This window comes from Doryrhamphus excisus, chromosome 17 (assembly GCF_030265055.1).
Source record: "Doryrhamphus excisus isolate RoL2022-K1 chromosome 17, RoL_Dexc_1.0, whole genome shotgun sequence".
In the NCBI taxonomy this organism is placed as follows: domain Eukaryota; kingdom Metazoa; phylum Chordata; class Actinopteri; order Syngnathiformes; family Syngnathidae; genus Doryrhamphus; species Doryrhamphus excisus.
The window spans coordinates 14,164,632-14,182,811 of NC_080482.1; the positions used below are offsets into that span (position 1 = coordinate 14,164,632).

The 18,180-nt window shown below is 39.9% G+C and overlaps 1 protein-coding gene across 1 annotated transcript; it reads right to left on the reverse strand.

Moving 5' to 3' along the window:
* Window positions 1-6,552: 6,552 nt before the first annotated feature.
* On the reverse strand, window positions 6,553-13,953 carry LOC131105613 (cytochrome c oxidase subunit 6B1). The gene is made up of 4 exons (XM_058053946.1): window positions 13,789-13,953; window positions 13,322-13,451; window positions 11,066-11,166; window positions 6,553-6,769 (listed from the first exon to the last, which is right to left on the reverse strand). Exons 2-4 carry the CDS (start codon window positions 13,425-13,427, stop codon window positions 6,716-6,718), a joined length of 261 nt encoding a protein of 86 aa, XP_057909929.1. The 5' UTR covers window positions 13,428-13,451; window positions 13,789-13,953; the 3' UTR covers window positions 6,553-6,715.
* Window positions 13,954-18,180: the final 4,227 nt, after the last annotated feature.

Sequence of the window (18,180 nt, forward strand, 5' to 3'; positions counted from 1 at the left end):
AAAGTTAACGTGTTAATGACGTTCCCTTTAAGCAATTTTTTTGATGCGCGATTAATGTGCACTCCTCCTGTTTGACCCACAATGATGCACATTAGTACACAAAGTAATCAAATCTTTATGCATTCCCACATAGTATCAGCATTCGGGAGCAAGTATGAGGTGAAAGAAAAAGGGGGAAAATACATCCAAATACACCCATACATCCCTCTTTATATCAGAGAAGGGTACATCGGTGCGTTGAAGACCGTCGAAAAAGTAGGACAAATTGTATTAAACATTTAAAACTGTGGAAATAGTGAGAGTATTGTAATAAAATAATATTTACTGTAGTATAATGATTAATTTCTATGTATTTCAATGTTTTTAAATGTTAAAAGAGAAATTAAATTACATTAGGTTTTCAATTTGGATGAAATGTTTTATGACTAATGCCCTATGTTTTAGGTATTTTCATTTGGACATTTCATGAAGGAAAGTTGCATTGAGGCAATTCTTTAATAATAATCCTTTTTGAACTTTCCTTAATAGGCTTTTCACTTACAAACATTTAGAATTTAAAACTAGTATCATAAATAAACAAATCTTATTTTGAGCTGGCACAAATAAACAAAAACATGTCAGTGTGTCACTTGCTCACATTTTGTATTTGCTGAACGAGTTAGTGAATGTGTTTAAGAGCTAATATGCTAAAAATAAAGAAAAACAATAATACAAAAATATACTTGCAGACTGTATTTTTTTAAATAATGGCCAAAAGTTCCCAAATTGATATCCTTTTACATAAAACTTTATATAATTATCGTTGTAGTTGCACATCGAATCATTTACCACAAACAAAATTTACCACTACTTATTTTAGATAAAAACGTTTTTCCATCTGCGATTAAATGCGCTTAATTGTGAGTTAACTATAGACAAAAAATGCAATTAATCAAGATCAAATATTTTAATCGATTGACAGCCCTAGTGTCTTCACACAAATTTGTTCTATTTAAATTACAACTTTTTGTCACTTTTTGTAATTTTTTGTTTACCAATTATTCCAACGTTCTCTTGTTAATTATGTGTTTATTCTTGTAATAATAGAACTTTTTCGTGCAACCTCTCTTCCTAAATATTACAAGTTTATTATTTGTTTTGTTTGTCATATAACGACTTTTTAAAAAACAACAATTTTTTTAAAATGTGACATTATTCTTCCTCGAGTTGCTTCTCGGATGTTTGATTTAAAGTGGACCGATGATGCTTCTTCCACTTTCCTGACCTATAAATATAGTTATAGAATTTTGGAGCAGCAGCTGGAGGCTAGTTATAAGCCTTTCCTATGTTACTGTGTGGAAGAGTAACAAAATGGACTGTTCCCTCAGATCTTCCTCCTCCTTCCATCTCACTGTACCCTCTGCACGCCTTAGCACTGGAACTCATTGCCACCAGACCTCCGTAATTCTGCCACCCTTTCCATCTTCAAATCCAAACTCAAAACTCATCTGTTCAAACTTGCTTATTCTCTTTAACTGCTTCACGTGCCCCCCCCCCCCCCCCCCCCCCCCCTATTTATTGTATGTTCTTATTTATTGTATGTTATCTTGTATTTTATATTGGTGTTTTTATATCTTCGGTCAGCGACCTTGGGTGTCCTGAAAGGCGCTTTGAAATAAAATGTATTATAAGAGCAACCAGTAAATAACAATTTATCAGTGTCCTAACTGTGTTTATTATGTGTAAAAAATGGAACAAAAGCACTTGTCTGTGTAGCATTATAGAGTGTGCATACAGGGAGCAGGGTTGCTAATCGCCATTTCCCATCACAATTAGTTGCCACATTAGACGTTACCGATGCTGTAAAGAATCTAAAATGTTAAAATGCTAAAGCTACTTACAATTGAGAGATGTCTTGAAATAAACTCTTTGGACTGTCCAGTCTCTGGATTGGATTTGGAATCCAACACATATGGCTGTATGTTAAAAGATACATCACTGTTTATTATGAATGCGTACACCGTTCACAGCTAGTGGCACAAACCGGAAGTCCTTTTATGTACTGGCGAGTGTGGCGTGGGCATGCCTGCAAGCGGGCTTTGTGTGGAATACATTAAAACAGACCGTTTTCTCGGGAACCACAGATTCCAAAGACATACAGCTGAATAGGTGCAGATTCTGGACAATTTAGAAAGCTTTCTGTGCTGGTTATCGTGTGTAGCTGCTCTATAGGAGTCCACAACTCAATACAAAGGGCCGAAAATGAGCATAATAGGTCCCCTTTATGCTGCCAAAATGGACTGTTCAAAATTTGGAACTTCTGGGTTAATTCTTGAAAACTAGTGATCCTGGAGTCTCAAAGGGGACCTATGATGCTCATTTTGGGCCCTTTGTATTGAGTTGTGGACTCCTGTAGAGCAGCTACACACCATAACCCATGGGTGTCAAACTCATGCCATGGAGGGCCGAGACACGACAGGTCTTCTTTCTAGGCGGTCACTAAAGCAGGTAATTTTAATGATTAACCCTCCTTTGGTTTGAGGTGAAGGGGCTTGTCAATTAAATTACCTGCTGGAGAAACTGATTGGAAAGAAAACCTGCAGTGCTTCGGCCCTCTGTCGACACATGTACCATAACCCAACACGAAGCATTTAAGATCTTCCACAATTTGCACCTATTCCAGCAGGATTTCCTTGGCTTTCCAAAACTCTGTTTATTTATTCCACCCACTGCCCATCTCCGGGCACGCCTACTCCGCTGTGATTGGTCCCAGTCTATGCTGTGAACTCTTCACGGTGCAGCAGAGCGGGGGAAGGCAGGTCTACAGTTTGTATTCAGAAATGCCCATATAATGCCCATATCCTGCTGTCACAGAAGAACACTGAATGTGTCAGCCCAGCTGCGGGTGGTTAAGTCAGGGGTCGCAACCTTTTTTTTATCGAAAGAGCCATTTTACCCCCATGCTCACTAAAGGAAAATAGACTGGAGCCGCAAAACATAATTTAAAAACAGAACACAGCCATTCATTCAGAGTCTCACAGAGTCAGATTTTTTTATTCAGATTTCTCTATATATTTTGACTTTATTTTTGTAAAATTTAAAGTATTTTTCAAAAATGTCAACTTTCTTCAATATTTTTGTAGATTTTCTTGTTTAATATTATGGTTTCTTGATATTTTGCTTTGACTTGGTGGGACTTTGTGGTGTATGAAAAACTTTGGCTGAGCTCCACCATGGGTCTTGAAAAAAAAAAGTACAGCAGCCTTTCTAAGGGAGGCTTTGGGACTTGACAGGGCTTGACAAGTTGGTCATGGATAGACGCAGGGAGCAGTTAAGGGTTGCGCAGTGGAATGTGTGGTACATTTGCCCGTCATGACTCATACGACGCATTAGCAAGCTTGTGGTTTCCCTCGAAGAGTCACGATGAGCGTCTGACGCATCTCCACTCACCTGCAGGATGAAGAAGGCGCCGAGGCCAGCCAAGGCTAGTCGAGGCCAGCCATAGCGTCGGATGAAGAGTGAAATGAGGCTCCGTGGGCCCAGTCGGCTGGCCGCCGGGGGCGCGAGCACAAAGGGCACAAATGTGCACATGCTTGGGATACAAAGCCCGGTCATGCAGAAAGCATGAGACCGGCTCAGTGGGCGGCAAACAATCAGAATCAGGGAGCACCACCCCTAACCCTCACATTCACTAATTCTTTATTTCTAATCTTAAATCTCTGCCTGGAATGGCAAGCAAACCTCACTCATGCCATTTTATTCATGTATCATGGCAACATTATTTGGGTAATCTTCTAACTTTTTCCCCCCCAAACAAAATGATTTTGCCTCTTCTCATAACACTCTGTGGTTGCAATTTAGTCTCAGAATATTATTGATATAACTTCTTAAAATATGTACATAGCATTGAAACAAACAAACCTTACTTTTCTCATCATATTGACATTTTTGTATTTCAATTGTGTTGGTCATATTAACCCACCCTCAGCCATCTCCCTGTGGAGTTTGCATGTTCTATCCATGCATGCCTGGGTTTTCTCCGGGTACTCCGGTTTCCTCCCACATTCCAAAAACATGCTAGGTTAATTGGTGACTCCAAATTGTCCATAGGTATGAATGTGAGTGTGAATGGTTGTTTCTCTATATGAGCCCTGTGATTGGCTGGCCACCAGTCCAGGGTGTACCCCGCCTCTCGCTTGAAGACAGCTGGGATAGGCTCCAGCACCCCCACGACCCTTGTGAGGATAAGCGGGAGAAAATGAATGAATGAATGAAAATACAATTAAGAAAAATAGACAACGGCAACAATGAAAAAGGAGCAATTACAAGACAAAAATGTTTGTGTAATTAATTTGTGTAATGTAATTTTTCAAGGATAATGTTGAAATATTAAAGCAAAAAAGATACATTTTGAGAAAAAGAATGTATGAATGAATGGTCATATTAACCTCAACAGTGGTCAGTCTACAATTTATTTTTCTAGAAATTGAATTCATTCTCTAATTTCAAAACACAGATTAGATAACTTCATTCTTCTAACACTTTTTTTATCTCATGCACCTTCTCATAACTTGAGTCTGTTATGATACAAAAAACTCCCAAAGTCTCATAACATGCCTATTTCCTCATATGATATGAGTACTGACTTCATTCTTATCCTAGTTAATGACATGACTGCCACAACAGCTATTTGTGTTTAGTTTAGTTTTCATACCATCGGTTTACCAACATGATGGAAAAAAATCATTCCCAAAATGCAAAAACAACACAAGTTTATATACACAAGATTGTTTTCTCATATGTGACGGTCACATTAGACATATTTTTTAGTATTATATTTTCAAGCAATAATTGGAATAGTTGGTTTAGAAAAAACGGCTAACTATTGATGGCGTGACTCAATGTCAGATCTTTTGCATCACATCACAAGCTGTTACACACTCGTTTCTTGCAGTGACACTTTTTGACGTGCAATGCGTGCCGTTTCACGCAACTGTACCGTAGTGGGGAAAGGAAAAAAGAACTTGCAGAGAAGCGATGCACACCCACTAGATTCTATCTTTTGTCCCACGTCCCCATCGCCACGGCAACCTTTCCTCCAGCAACACTGCCTGAGACACAGCGGCACATTCAAGTGCAATCTACAAACAGCAGAGTTCAGGGAGGAAGTAGGGCAGGATATGTCTACCCGTAGCTCACGCACATCGCTATTTCCGCATCATACTGTATGCGTCAAACCTTTTCATCCAGAATGTTGCATTACAACATCCTGAAGCAATCAATGAACAGTGGAAAGAGCGTTTGCACAAGTGGCTGCAGTTCCCCCCTGGACCACCAGGGGACGGCATAAGCTATAGAAGTAAGGGTGTATGTGCTAAATAAACACCAACTCAGGCTTGTCAGGACGCATCCGTGCATAGTTCGGAGGATGTGGTAATAGAGGAAAACTACAGCTGGAGATGTGCCACTGTTGTAAACGCGGCACATAAGTAAGTGCCAAGGCTCTTGGCCAACTAACTACCAAAGTGACATGAACGCAAGTGTGGACTAGACTGGAAATAGAATAGAACCGGGACGGTGCAGAACCTGATGGGACGAGCCGGAAAGTCGTCTGGTCAAAGGTGACACCGTGTGGCCAGCGTGGTAAATTACATGACCTGTCGTTCTACCCTTGCTGTGAGCATGCAGGAACTGGTACGTTGAGGATAACATGTACCTGTTGTGTGGATCGATACTGAAATATCGATACTTCCCATTATCGCTCTTCATGCTATAATGCCAATATGGACTTAATGGATACTTTTGATTCAGTCTTTTGAGGTCATGTTTGTTGAAAGGATGAGCTTCTGTAAACTGAACCATGTGTGAATGGTGAATAAAGTATTCCTTCATAAAGAGCTCCATCACCTATTTTAACACATTTATTTTTACTTTCCTCTTTTTTCTTCAAAATACATTTTTTGATTTTGTGCTGTTTCTTCTGTTTTGTAACAGAAGACATGTATAGAAGGCATAAACTTATGTAACAGTAGCTTGGCTGTCACGCCACTATCTCCATATACTTCAGGGTTTCAAATTTTACTTTATTTCATCATTTCAATTCAGAATTGATCTGAATTGAATGTCTTGTATTCTTTCTCTTACAGGAATACATGTTCATTATAATAGTTGATTATGAACAAAGTATCAGTATCTGATGGTGATATTCACCAATAGAAAAAAGAAAGAAAAAAGAAAAGGCCAGCTCCAGTATGTAGTGTAACCTTTGGCTGGTGGCCTGAGGCATTGGGGGCCAGTATGTGCTCGAGCTAGTTGCTAGCTATTGGCTAGCCTGACTGGTGGGGCAACTTTCATGACAATAATAATGTCGCTGTAGCTTGGTTAATATGCAGCGGACATGGAAATGCAGCCTATTTGGTGCTTTTTTGGAGGGTTTTCTCACAAGGCTTTATGTGCTGTGTCTCAGGCGGATTAGGTGCGTTACATTACGTGCATCAAGTAGTAGTTTAAAGGGCCTCCAATACAAAAACAATAGAGTATGATGAATGTGCATTGTATTTATTGAAGAAACAATGCCACATCAGAGTTCACTTTATTTCATGTGAAAGTATGCAGGTTGAAAAGTTGTGCGTTAAGTTAATATAGGTAACATGACTGAGGGTAATAATGACGACATTGGAAACTGGTACATCCTGCAAAGTCCTGACTGATAACTACAAGTATATTTCATCACATTTTAGATCTTTCCAGGGAAACTTCCATTCTCCATCTGCTCGTCCCATTTGCCAACCTGCAGGAGACAAAACAAAACACAATGTAGTTTACAAGTGTCAATGAGCCAAAAAAATAAAAAAGATGAAATGTGAAAAAAAACTCATATTTGACAAGTCATAACTCCAAGGAAAAAGTCAATAAATACACTTGTCCATTGCTACATTGTGCCCTCACTGTATCATTTTGTGGTTGAATACAGCCTATAGTTGCGCTGATAAAAAAAATACATATTTAAAAAGGGGAACTTTTACATAAGCGACTTGTATATTAACCAAGCTACAGCCATATTATTGTAGCAGCTAACATGATAAACTATATTTATCTAGCGGACTAACATGGCGCCTCGCTAAACGCTAGTCTCAGCGTCATACATGTTGTAGACGGAACTAGCATCAATGCGCCTAGGAATTAACTTTGGGTTGTGTTTCAAATCATCAAAATAGGGCAAGATGCTGCGACTATTAAATGTTATCAGTGTACGTGTTAATGCATGATCACAGCATGTACAGTGGTATGAAAAAGTTTGTGCACCCCTGATAAAATTCAAGATTTTCCTTTATAAATCACTGGTTGTTGGGATCAGCCATTTCAATTAAGTTTACAACCCCTGGCAAAAATTATGGAATCACCAGTCTTGGAGGATGTTCATTCAGTTGCTTAATTTTGTAGAAAAAAAGCAGATTACAGAAATGCCACAAAACTAAAGTAATTTAAAACGGCAACTTTCTGGCTTTAAGAAATCAAGAAAAAGCTGTGATAGTCAAAAACATTCTTCAGTTTAAACAGTAGGAAAAAAATATGGAATCATGAAAAACAAACAAACAAAAAACTCTCCAACACACAACTAGTACTTTGTTGAACCACCTCTGGCTTTTATAACAGCTTGCGGTCTCTGAGGCATAGACTTTGAGTGACAAACAGTGTTCTTCATCAATCTGGCTCCAACTTTCTCTGATTGCTGTTCATTTATGTCATGTCCAAATAACTCAATTTTAGTTTCATCAGTCCACAGCACCTTATTCCAAAATTAAGCTGGCTTGTCTGAATGTGCTTTAGCATACCTCAAGCGACTTTGTTTGTGGCATGAGGACAGAAAAGGATTCTTCCGCACGACTTTCCCGTACAGCATCCCCCTGTGCAAATTGCACTGAATACTTGTACGATGCAAAGTGACAGCATCTCTACCAAGATCATGTTGGTCTTGTTGATCATGTCTTTGGAGGTGGTCTGTGGGTTGAGTTTGACTGTACCCCGTCCTTCACATTTGCTTAACTGAGATTTTCCTTGGCTTGCCACTCCGGGCCTTAACTACGACTGTACCTGTGGTCTTCCATTTCCTCACTGTGTTCCTCAGAGTGGAACCTGACAGCTGAAATCTGAGCAAACTTTTTGTATCCATTTCCTAGACCAGGGGTGGGCAAACGTTTTGACTCGCAGGGCGCATTGTTTTAACAAAATTTATGGGGGCCCAGACTATATATTTTACACGTAACAGTCCACCTGGAATTATTGTACCTGTAAAAGTGTCATGCAATCTGCTATATGTGCTTGTGTCCCTTTCTTTCCCCAGGAGTACTTTGTAAACAGCAGACCACATTAAATAACAGAATTGATAAAACAGCTACTTAAACCATCAAAAGGTTGGCTCAAGCCATGGTGCCAGATTGTATGGTAAGTTTAAATTAAATACTCCAGAAAGAACGGGCGGGTCGTATTCAAACACTTCAAACATCGCCACATGTGGCCCTTGGGCCTTAGTTTGCCCACACCTGCCCTAGACCATGATGTTGACCAATCTTTGCTTTCAGGTAATTTGACAGTTTTAAGGCTACCACGGTGCTATTCTTCAGAGAGGATGCAACTTGCATTTGGCCACCTTAAATAGCCTTTCTCATAGTTGAATTCACTTGTGTATGCAGGTCAAGGGTCAATTAGCGTACCAAACAAAGTTTCTGTTCCAATAATTAGTGTTAAAGGTACTAAAATCAATAAAACAAGTGTTCCCAAATTTATACACCTACCTACTGTAGTTTAAATAATTATTACGCTCTTTATGTAAATCCTATAAACTTCAGTGTGATTTGCCTGCTATATATATATATATATATATATATATATATAGTGCATCTGGAAAGTATTCACAGCGCTTCACTTTTTCCACATTTTGTCATGTTACAGCCTCATTCCAAATTGTATTAATTTAATCTCTTACCTCAAAATTCTACACAAAATACTCCATTATGACAATATGAAAATTTTTTTTTTTTTTTTACTTTTTTTGAATTTATTAAAAATAGAAAACCAAGAAATCACATTTACGTAAGTATTCACAGCCTTTGCCATGAAGCTCAAAATTGAGCTCAGGTACATCCTTAGTAAAAGGAACATGGCAGCCCGTCTGGAATTTGCCAAAAAGCACCTGAATGACTCAGACCATGAGAAATAAAATTCTCTGGTCTGATGGGACAAAGAGGAAACCAGGCACTGCTCATCACCAGGCCAATACCATCCCTACAGTGAAGCATGGTGGTGGCAGCATCATGCTGTGGGGATGTTCTTCAGCAGCAGGAACTGGCAGACTAGTCAGGATAGAAGGAAAAATGAATGCAGCAATATATAGAGATATCCTGGATGAAAACCTGCTCCAGAGCGCTCTTGTCCTGCTGAAAAATGAACCTGAGGTCAACGACCCGAAGCACACAGCCAAGATCTCAAAAGATTGGCTTCAGAACCACTCCGTTAATGTCCTGGAGTGGCCCAGCCAGAGTCCAGACTTGAATCCGATCGAACATCTCTGGAGAGATATGAAAATAGCTGTGTACAGACGTCTCCCATCCAACCTGATGGAGCTTGAGACTTATTGCAAAGAAGAATGGGCAAAACTGCCTAAAGATAGGTGTGCTAAACTTGTGGGATCATATTCAAAAAGACTTGAGGCTGTAATTGCTGCCAAAGGTGGATCAACAAAGTATTAAGCAAAGGCTGTGAATACTTATGTAAATGTGATTTTTTTGTTTTCTATTTTTAATAAATTCATAACATGTCAAAAAAACTTTTTTTCACATTGTCATAATGGAGTATTTTGTGTAGAATTTTGAGGTAAGAGATTAATTTAATACAGTTTGGAATGAGGCTGTAACATGACAAAATGTAGAAAAAGTGAAGCGCTGTGAATACTTTCCGGATGCACTGTGTATGTATATGTATATGTATATGTATATGTGTGTGTGTGTGTATGTATATATATATATATATATAATAAATATCCTTGTGGTATTTGTGTCTTTGATGTTTTTCCTATTCAGCATTGCATTGACATATTTTGACCTAGTCGTGCCTCATTTATGGCTGTTAATTAATAGTTGAAGCATAGAAAACCTTTTTATAACCTAAATATGCTTTTTTAAATGATTACATGAAATAACACCCCAATGGTCATCTTTACACTCCTATTACTCTTTGTGTACACATACATTGTGCAGGCTATGGAATCACTGTCGGGAGATAACAGATGGCTACCGCTAGCATAGCAGGCTACTGGGATGACTAGTCAGCCTCTCCAATTAACTTATTCTAAAGTGTTTCAACCGAAGTTGGGAGTCGGGCGGAAGGACAAAGAAGCCCCAAAAAGCCAAACCTTCCAATTCCAGATGGAATGAGGAGGACAAGCCCCCCCCCCGACTCAATTTCAGCCATGGCATATCGGCTCATGTCATTACAGGTGTCTCGGGACCACAATACTACATAGAACTAGTTTATAAGTATTTTTTGACTAATAATAAAGGTGGGCTCTACTGCGGTCTTGTGGTTAGCGCACACACCTCACAGCTAGGAGACCCGGATTCAATTCCACCCTCAGCCATCTCTGTGTGGAGTTTGCATGTTCTCCCCGTGCATGCGTGGATTTTCTCCGGGTACTCCGGTTTCCTCCCACATTCCAAAAACATGCTAGGTTAATTGGCCACTCCAAATTGTCCATAGGTATGAATGTGAGTGTGAATGGTTGTTTGTCTATATGTGCCCTGTGATTGGCTGGCGACCAGTCCAGGGTGGACCCCGCCTCTCGCAGGAAGACAGCACCCCCCGCGACCCTCATGAGCAAAAGCGGTAGAAAATGAATGAATGAATGAAAAGGAAAAAGGTGAAAAAAGGCAATATAGCGAAGGACAATTGTACAGCCCCTTGTTTAGAACTATGGTGATGGTGAAAGGGCACTCTCTAACAGTGGTAGATTATGTTCATGTTTCATCTTGAATATGACAACTTTTTGAAATTGACCAAACAAAAGAACCTTCAGAACCTTCCAACTCACCCATCCAATGGGGCAAATGCTCTTGTAGACTCTCTGGTACCACTCACAGGGGGCCACATCCTGGTCTTTGGCAGACAGGGCCTTGTTGCACCTGTGGAAGTCTGCCAATAAAGTCATATCAAGTAGCCATAAGAAGAGGTCGGTTTCGACCACTGATAAGACAAATGGAAGATGCCACACCAAGATCACTAGGATCATACTGTAGGCTTCTGGGGTGTAAAATACGTACAGTGGTATCAAAAAGTGTTTCTTCCCTTCCTGATTTTTCTTTTGCATGTTTGTCACACTTAAATGTTTCAGATCAAACAAACATAACTATTGTTAGTTATTTACTAAGACTAAATGACATACAGTGTTATGTGCATTTATAAAGCCTCAAAATACTAGAAATAAGACACTTTCCAAGATACTGTACTGGGTTTTTGCAGTGTTCAAAGTGATGAAAACACCTCTGGAGCCGAATATGTTACTCTAAATTAAGTAAATAATATATTTATCTACATATATTCATAGAAATGTTTTGACAGTGAATTAAAGTCATACTCTATGTAAAGCTTGGTCTTTAAATACAAAGCTTTGTGTTATTGGCATCAACATTTCAGGCTTTTCTCATTGTGCCTTTTGCTCCGTTTTTACCATTTTGCTGTTTTTTTAATTTTATTTTGTTTCTGCAGTGATGCAATGCCAAATGATCCATGGTCTGCAGATGGACTCTGAGGTGCACTTCGGCCATCCCTACTTTTGTGGATCTTCGTCGGGATCTGGATAGTGGCGTCTGCTCTATGAGCAATGTACAAGTCCTCGTGGCTCGCTGGCGTAGGCGACCGATGATGGTTGAGTTACAACAGTTCTAATGAGTCCTAATGAGCAGTGTTTTTTGGAGGTGCACATCTATGGAGTTTTGTGTCTCTTCCTTTTGAGATAGCAAAGGCAGACATTCAGCCAGATTAACCAGTTTTCCATATCTTTGATCCGCATGCACCTTCAAACCTCTGCTTCGTTCTTCATTGTCTGTATTGGTGATGTAAGTGATTCCTCGAGGCAGGAAAAAAATCTGACTATTCTTTGTGATCAAGGTACTCAAATTATTCAAGAAATCGTTGCCTACTCACAACACTGCACAAAAAATGCTTGCATGGCAGAGTTCCAAGACCAGAACCACTGCTGTGCAAAAAGAACATTACTGCTTGTATCCATTTTGCAGAAAACATCTAGATGTTCCCTAGAACAGGGGTGTCAAACTAATGCCACGGAGGGCCGAGACACTACAGGTTCCTTCCAGACGGTCACTAAAGCAGGTGATTTTAATGAGTAACCCTCCTTTAGTTTGAGGGAAGGAGCTGTCAATTAACTCACCTGCTGGAGAAACTGATTGGAAAGAAACCTGTAATGTGTCGGCCCTCCCCTAAACCTTTGGGAAAATACTCTGACGATACAAAACTTTCTGGAAGGCATGTGTCCCATTACGTCTGGTGTAAAAGGCCGCATTCCAGAAAAAGAACATCATACTAACAGTAAAATATGGTGGTGGTAATGTGATGGTGTTTTTCTGCTTCAGGACCTGGACAACTTGCTGTGATAAATGGAAGCATGAATGCTGAAGCTGAAAGCAACTTGGGTTGTGCAACTTGGGTTGTGAATGGCTGAAGAAAAAAACGAATGAGGACTGTGGAGTGGCCTAGTCAAAGCCCTGAACCAAATGCATGGTAGATGCTGGAAAAGCCTCCAATGTGGCTGAATGAGTTCGACAAACAATTCCTCCCCAGCGCTGTAAGAGACTCTATGCAAGTTATCACAAACGCTTGATTGCAGTTGTTGCAAAGGGTGGCCCCACCAGTTATTAGCTTTTTTTTTGGGGGGGGGGGGTCCCTTTTTCACACTGGACCATGTAGAATTGGATTTTTTTTCTCCCTTCATAATAAAAAGTTTCATTTCAAAACTGCATTTTGTGTTGTCATTGACCAATATTTAAATTTGTTTGATGATCTAAAAGTTTGACAAAGATGCACAAAAATCAGGAAGTGGGACAAGTAGTGTAAAAGAGCCAGATTAATGTGGACTACACCACTGGTAACACCTATTTGAAAGTGACATCAAAACATTCACGTCTTAAGTAATCAGTAATTTCATACATCAAATGTCACGTGAAGGTCAGCCTTCACACAAGAGAAAGAATGTCTTAGTGTACATATTTATGTTTGTGCGAGTAAGACACCGAGCAGCACATTAAGTGTTGCATAATGCACGGATCCTCACCCAGGTAGTTCTGGAAACAGTTGCGAGTCTGGTTGGTGTTGGGGAATCGAGCGTCGAAGGGCGCTGTCCTGTAGTTCTTGATCTTGTCCTCAATGGTCTCAGACATGTTTAGCGATGCTTATCAACGATGCTTCAAAAAACAAGGCAGTTACAGAATTTACTACAAAACCCAACTAACGTTTATTTTCAGAAACGTCTAACCGTAACAAAAACAATTAACACAATTGTGGGTTTGGTAGAACCCAATATGTATTAAAGTCTAAATACATCAAGTACAGTTAAATAGTTAGCAAGGCTAGCTCACGAGAGAGATCATGCTAACGCTGAGCTCGTTTGTAAACTTATTAAAAGACATGGCGGGTGACCGTTTGGCACTCATTTCTGCTAGCTTTAGTGGAACTGAATAACGCCAACAAACGACCGAATTGTAGCTGCAAATGCATATTAGTGAGTAGAAATGAGCTAACCTTGAGGTGTTGGCAGCTGTGTCCTCTCCGGGAAAGATGTCCTTCCGGTTCTACGCGCAAAGCAGGCTGGGAGGAAATAGTGTGGAAAGCCGGAAATAAAGTATATCGTTGCCGGTTTGTAACCGAGTGCTATTCTGTTATAATTCTAATCAAATTATTTTATAGAGTATGTTTCAGAACCTAAAAGGGGACTCTGCCTTCAAAGGTCACACATTGAACCCCTTGTGTTTAACTTGCCCTCATCCTCTTATGTGTATATGTGTGACGTCCTCACGCTTGTCCTCATCTGAGTGGGCTAGTACTGGCAGGCACACCCGAGACCAGTGGTTCCCCATTTTTCACGTACCCCTTCAGACATTTCAGAAAGCCATGCACCCCCTACTCCTGCACATTTCAAAAACATAATCCATATTAATTTAATTGACTTGAATTATTGAAGATAATTCATTGGTTCATTCGTGTTATATTAATTGCGGGTGAAACATGTATTTTGCATGGTGGCATTAGAAAAAAAATTGACATGACAACTGATGAATAGATAAGTTATCATCCTACTGACGACACCACAGTGGTCAGACTGATCTCACAGGGAGACGAGGCAGCCTACAGGGAGGAGGTCCAGAGGCTGACGACCTGGTGCTCCGACAACAACCTAGCCCTGAACACGCACAAAACAAAGGAGATTATCGTGGACTTCAGAAGGAACAGGAGTGACCCTCTACATCAACGGCGAGTGTGTGGAAAGGGTCCACACATTCAGGTTCGACGGATATCTACTCCACCCGGTGCCTCAGCAGAGCTCGCAACATCATCAAGGACAGTTTACATCCCGGTGCTCAGCTGTTTGACCTGCTGCCCTCTGGCAGACGCTACAGGTGCATCAAGGCCAAAACAAGCAGACTGAGAAACAGCTTCTTCCCAAGAGTCATCACCACCCTTAACTCAGACATACAACGTGCCCGGTCATTAGCGTAATGCAAATGTGCAATATTTCCATCACTGCCTCTGCTACTACCTCAAACATATTTATTTATTTAACAACCCAATACAATACACTCATATGTGACCTTACTCATATCTGCAATATGTCTGCAATACATATCTGCTCCTGTGCAATATTATGTGTACATTTTGGATATCTTGTATATACCTTGTATATATCTTGTTAAATTGTCTTTATTTACTTTACTTCTTGTATACTTTTTTTTAACTTGACTATTGCACTGAAAGGAGAAGCTCTCCAATCTCGTTGTACATCTTGTATAATGATAATAAAGGCCATTCCAGTCCAGTCCATACATATCTTTTATTCCACTCTAATGTTGGTATTCTTCCCTTTCAATCCAATTAATCTGAATAGACTTAATTTAATGGGGACCTATTATGCTTTTCCCACTTTTCTGACGTATGAATGTAGTTAGAATGTTGTATTCTCTTGTTAAATGATGCCAAAGTTTCAGATAATGACGTAAAAATTAGATAATGAGCCAGAAGTCCATAACATCTCGGAATCTTCATGGAGACTTTCCGGGCTGTAACAACGACTTGTTGAGAGACAACACCCGCTATAACAACATATAGCATTGCCTAACAACCACAACAATGCCAATGTCAAAGTGAAAGGGTCCACCCCGCAGACATACTCGCGTACCTGCTAGCTCATGTAGCTCAGCTCTGGACATGATTATAAGCACGGAGACAGATTTTAGTGATCCGCTGCCGCAAATGGAGGAGATTGGGACACAAGAGGGCATAATGAGGTTGCTAACAAAGCTGGATTACACAAACTGGAGGCTGGATCACATTGACAGCAAAGTACGGAAGTTGGAAATGTTGAAGTTGGAAATTATGGGGCAGAATATAGAAAAGATGGATGAGAAGGTGGTTCTAAACATAGGCGCCCTAATGCAGGAGATCCAAGATTAGAAAGTGGAGAACAAAGAATTACAGGAGAGTAATGCCACACTGAGGGCCAACATCAAAAAAGATAATGAGGAAAAAGATCAAATAATAACGAACTGAAAATCACCATTAACAGCATGGATCAGAACACAAGGATGAATGACATAATAGTGGGCTGAGATAATAGGGGCTGAGAATCCAACCCGAGTCTTATGTCAGAGCAGTTGGGAACAGGGATGAAGCAAACAAAATGGATGTCGCTTCTACGGACCAAGAAGTGGTTGATTTCCAAACATCTAAAGAGGTATATGTTGACATCCAATCCATCAACACTTGCATCCCACTGTATGGCAGGAACAGCACCACACCCGTCGTCATCGTCAAGTTCTCAAACAGGAAATTCAAGACCGCTGTACTGAAACAAGGAAAGAAGCTGAACGGTACAAACATCACATTAATGAGCATCTGACAAAGTGTAATGCTGAAATTGCTAAGAGAGCATGTGACTTGATAAAGCAGGGTAGGATCCAAGCTACTTGGAGTGCTGCAAAATTTTCCGGATTTTTTCAAAATTTACCGGAGGCCAGAGTGCTCGTTGTCAAAAATATCAAGGATCGAGAAAAATACTAAAGATTACTCCAACATGGAAATGAAAAGGGCTTAAACATCATCAGTATGCCACAAGATCTGCAATTGGACCCCTTTTGCGCTACAAATCACAAATGACTGTCGTTATTACACAGAAAAGCAATACAATAATAGTTTTAACATTGGCAACAAGTTGAAAAGGAAAAAGCAAAAACATGTTAATAAGTTGTCTATACAGAATTCCAAATTGATTCCAATTTCGGGATTCCAACCCGAAACGCTGACCACTTCACCACAGAGATTTCAATATTGATCTTCTAAATCCACTAAAGAACAAGGTAATAGTTTGAGTTTGTTTCCCAAAATCACCAGACCAAGTGTAACAGACCACTGTGCCACCTTAATTGGCAATATATTCACCAATGACTTTAATTACAATACCAATAGTGGCCTGCTAATTAAAGACATCAGTGATCATCCTTCAGTGTTCACAATTACAACCATCATCATAAGAAAAGACTGATGGAGACTCCAAAGACTGTCCAAAGATTCAGTTCAGAGGACAGAGTAAACGCTTTCAAGAAGGATCTAGAACAGGGGTCAGCAACTCGCGGCTCCAGAGCCAAATGTGGCTCTCCAGCCTCTTTGTTGCGGCTCCCTTTGCAATGCTTGAATATTTTTTAGCACCCGTGTGGTGAAAATGCACGTCTTTGTTATGAGTTTACAAAAATCCAACTTTGTGTGAGACCATGAATGCATCCTGACTGAGTTCTGACTGGTGACTGAATGAGCAGACAGGATGCTATCCAGTTCTCTCTGACAGGTTAACATGAAGGGAAATGAGTAATACTTTGAGTTATTTGAGTTATTAATTATTATTAATGAGTTATTTGACGATTCTAAAAAATAAATTAGAGCTCATTTAAAAACAAAAGTTTATCTCCAGTACTAGCAAGAGTACTCCAACTCGTCTTTTTTTTTATCTGAACTACTTTGACACCCCCAAATTCCCTCCAATGTTGTTTTAAACATACAACGTTTTGCGGCTCCAGGCTATTTTTCTTTAGTGGGCAAGTGGGTGAAATGGCTCTTTTCATAGTAAAGGTTGCCGACCCCTGATCTAGAAGAACAAAAATGGGAGTGTGTGTACACTGCCAAAGACGTGGATGAAGCATACGAACACTTTCTACATATGTATATGAAGCTGTACGATAAGAACTGTCCCTGGAGAGAAAGGTCAAAGAAGCAAAATAAAAACAACCAGGATGACAAAAGGACTTACCAATGCTTGTAAGAAGAAGAACACGCTTGTTTCTTTCTGCTTTTCCCCCTGATTACGGGGTCACCACAGCGGATCTTTACAGGAAATTAATCGTTCAACAGACTGAATAAGCAGAAAAAAGCTGTATCTGTCCAAAGGTTTGTTTAACATTGATGTCTGTTAGAAGTAGAATATATTCTAACATTGTCTTATTGTTGTATGACCAACAATGCTTGCTTTTGTAAATATCACCTACTTTGGGCTGCATGCGCTTGTGTGGCCGTATTTGCTGTCATTTACAACTGTCTCTGAAGGCAGCGGCAGCTTGTGTCTCAGGAGTTCTGTGATGCACCTGAATGCACCATTTTAGAAACTGCTGGAGCAGCACTGACAGCAGATTGCTTGCTTTGATTCTGCTGGTTGAGTATGAAGTGTCCATCATCTGACTGTAATCTTTCCATGATGTCCCAACTCTAAAAGAACCACTACCCCCTTCTTAATAGTATCTCAACTACAAAAATACATACAACCGTCAATAAAACTTCATTTTCGGGTGAATCTCCACTCACGGTGACAGGTTTTCACCATTCGCGGATGAATGTGGATGAATTAGAACATCAATAAAAATGAAATCGTCACGA

What these genes read in the sequence shown, in the direction of transcription:
- LOC131105613 (XM_058053946.1), bottom strand. Translation starts at nt 13,427, where the DNA reads ATGTCTGAGACCATTGAGGACAAGATCAAGAACTACAGGACAGCGCCC. An exon ending in CTGTTTCCAGAACTACCTGG is followed by an intron (nt 11,167 to 13,321) that starts GTGAGGATCCGT and finishes CTTTATTGGCAG; the next exon opens with ACTTCCACAGGTGCAACAAG. An exon ending in GCATTTGCCCCATTGGATGG is followed by an intron (nt 6,770 to 11,065) that starts GTGAGTTGGAAG and finishes TGTCTCCTGCAG; the next exon opens with GTTGGCAAATGGGACGAGCA.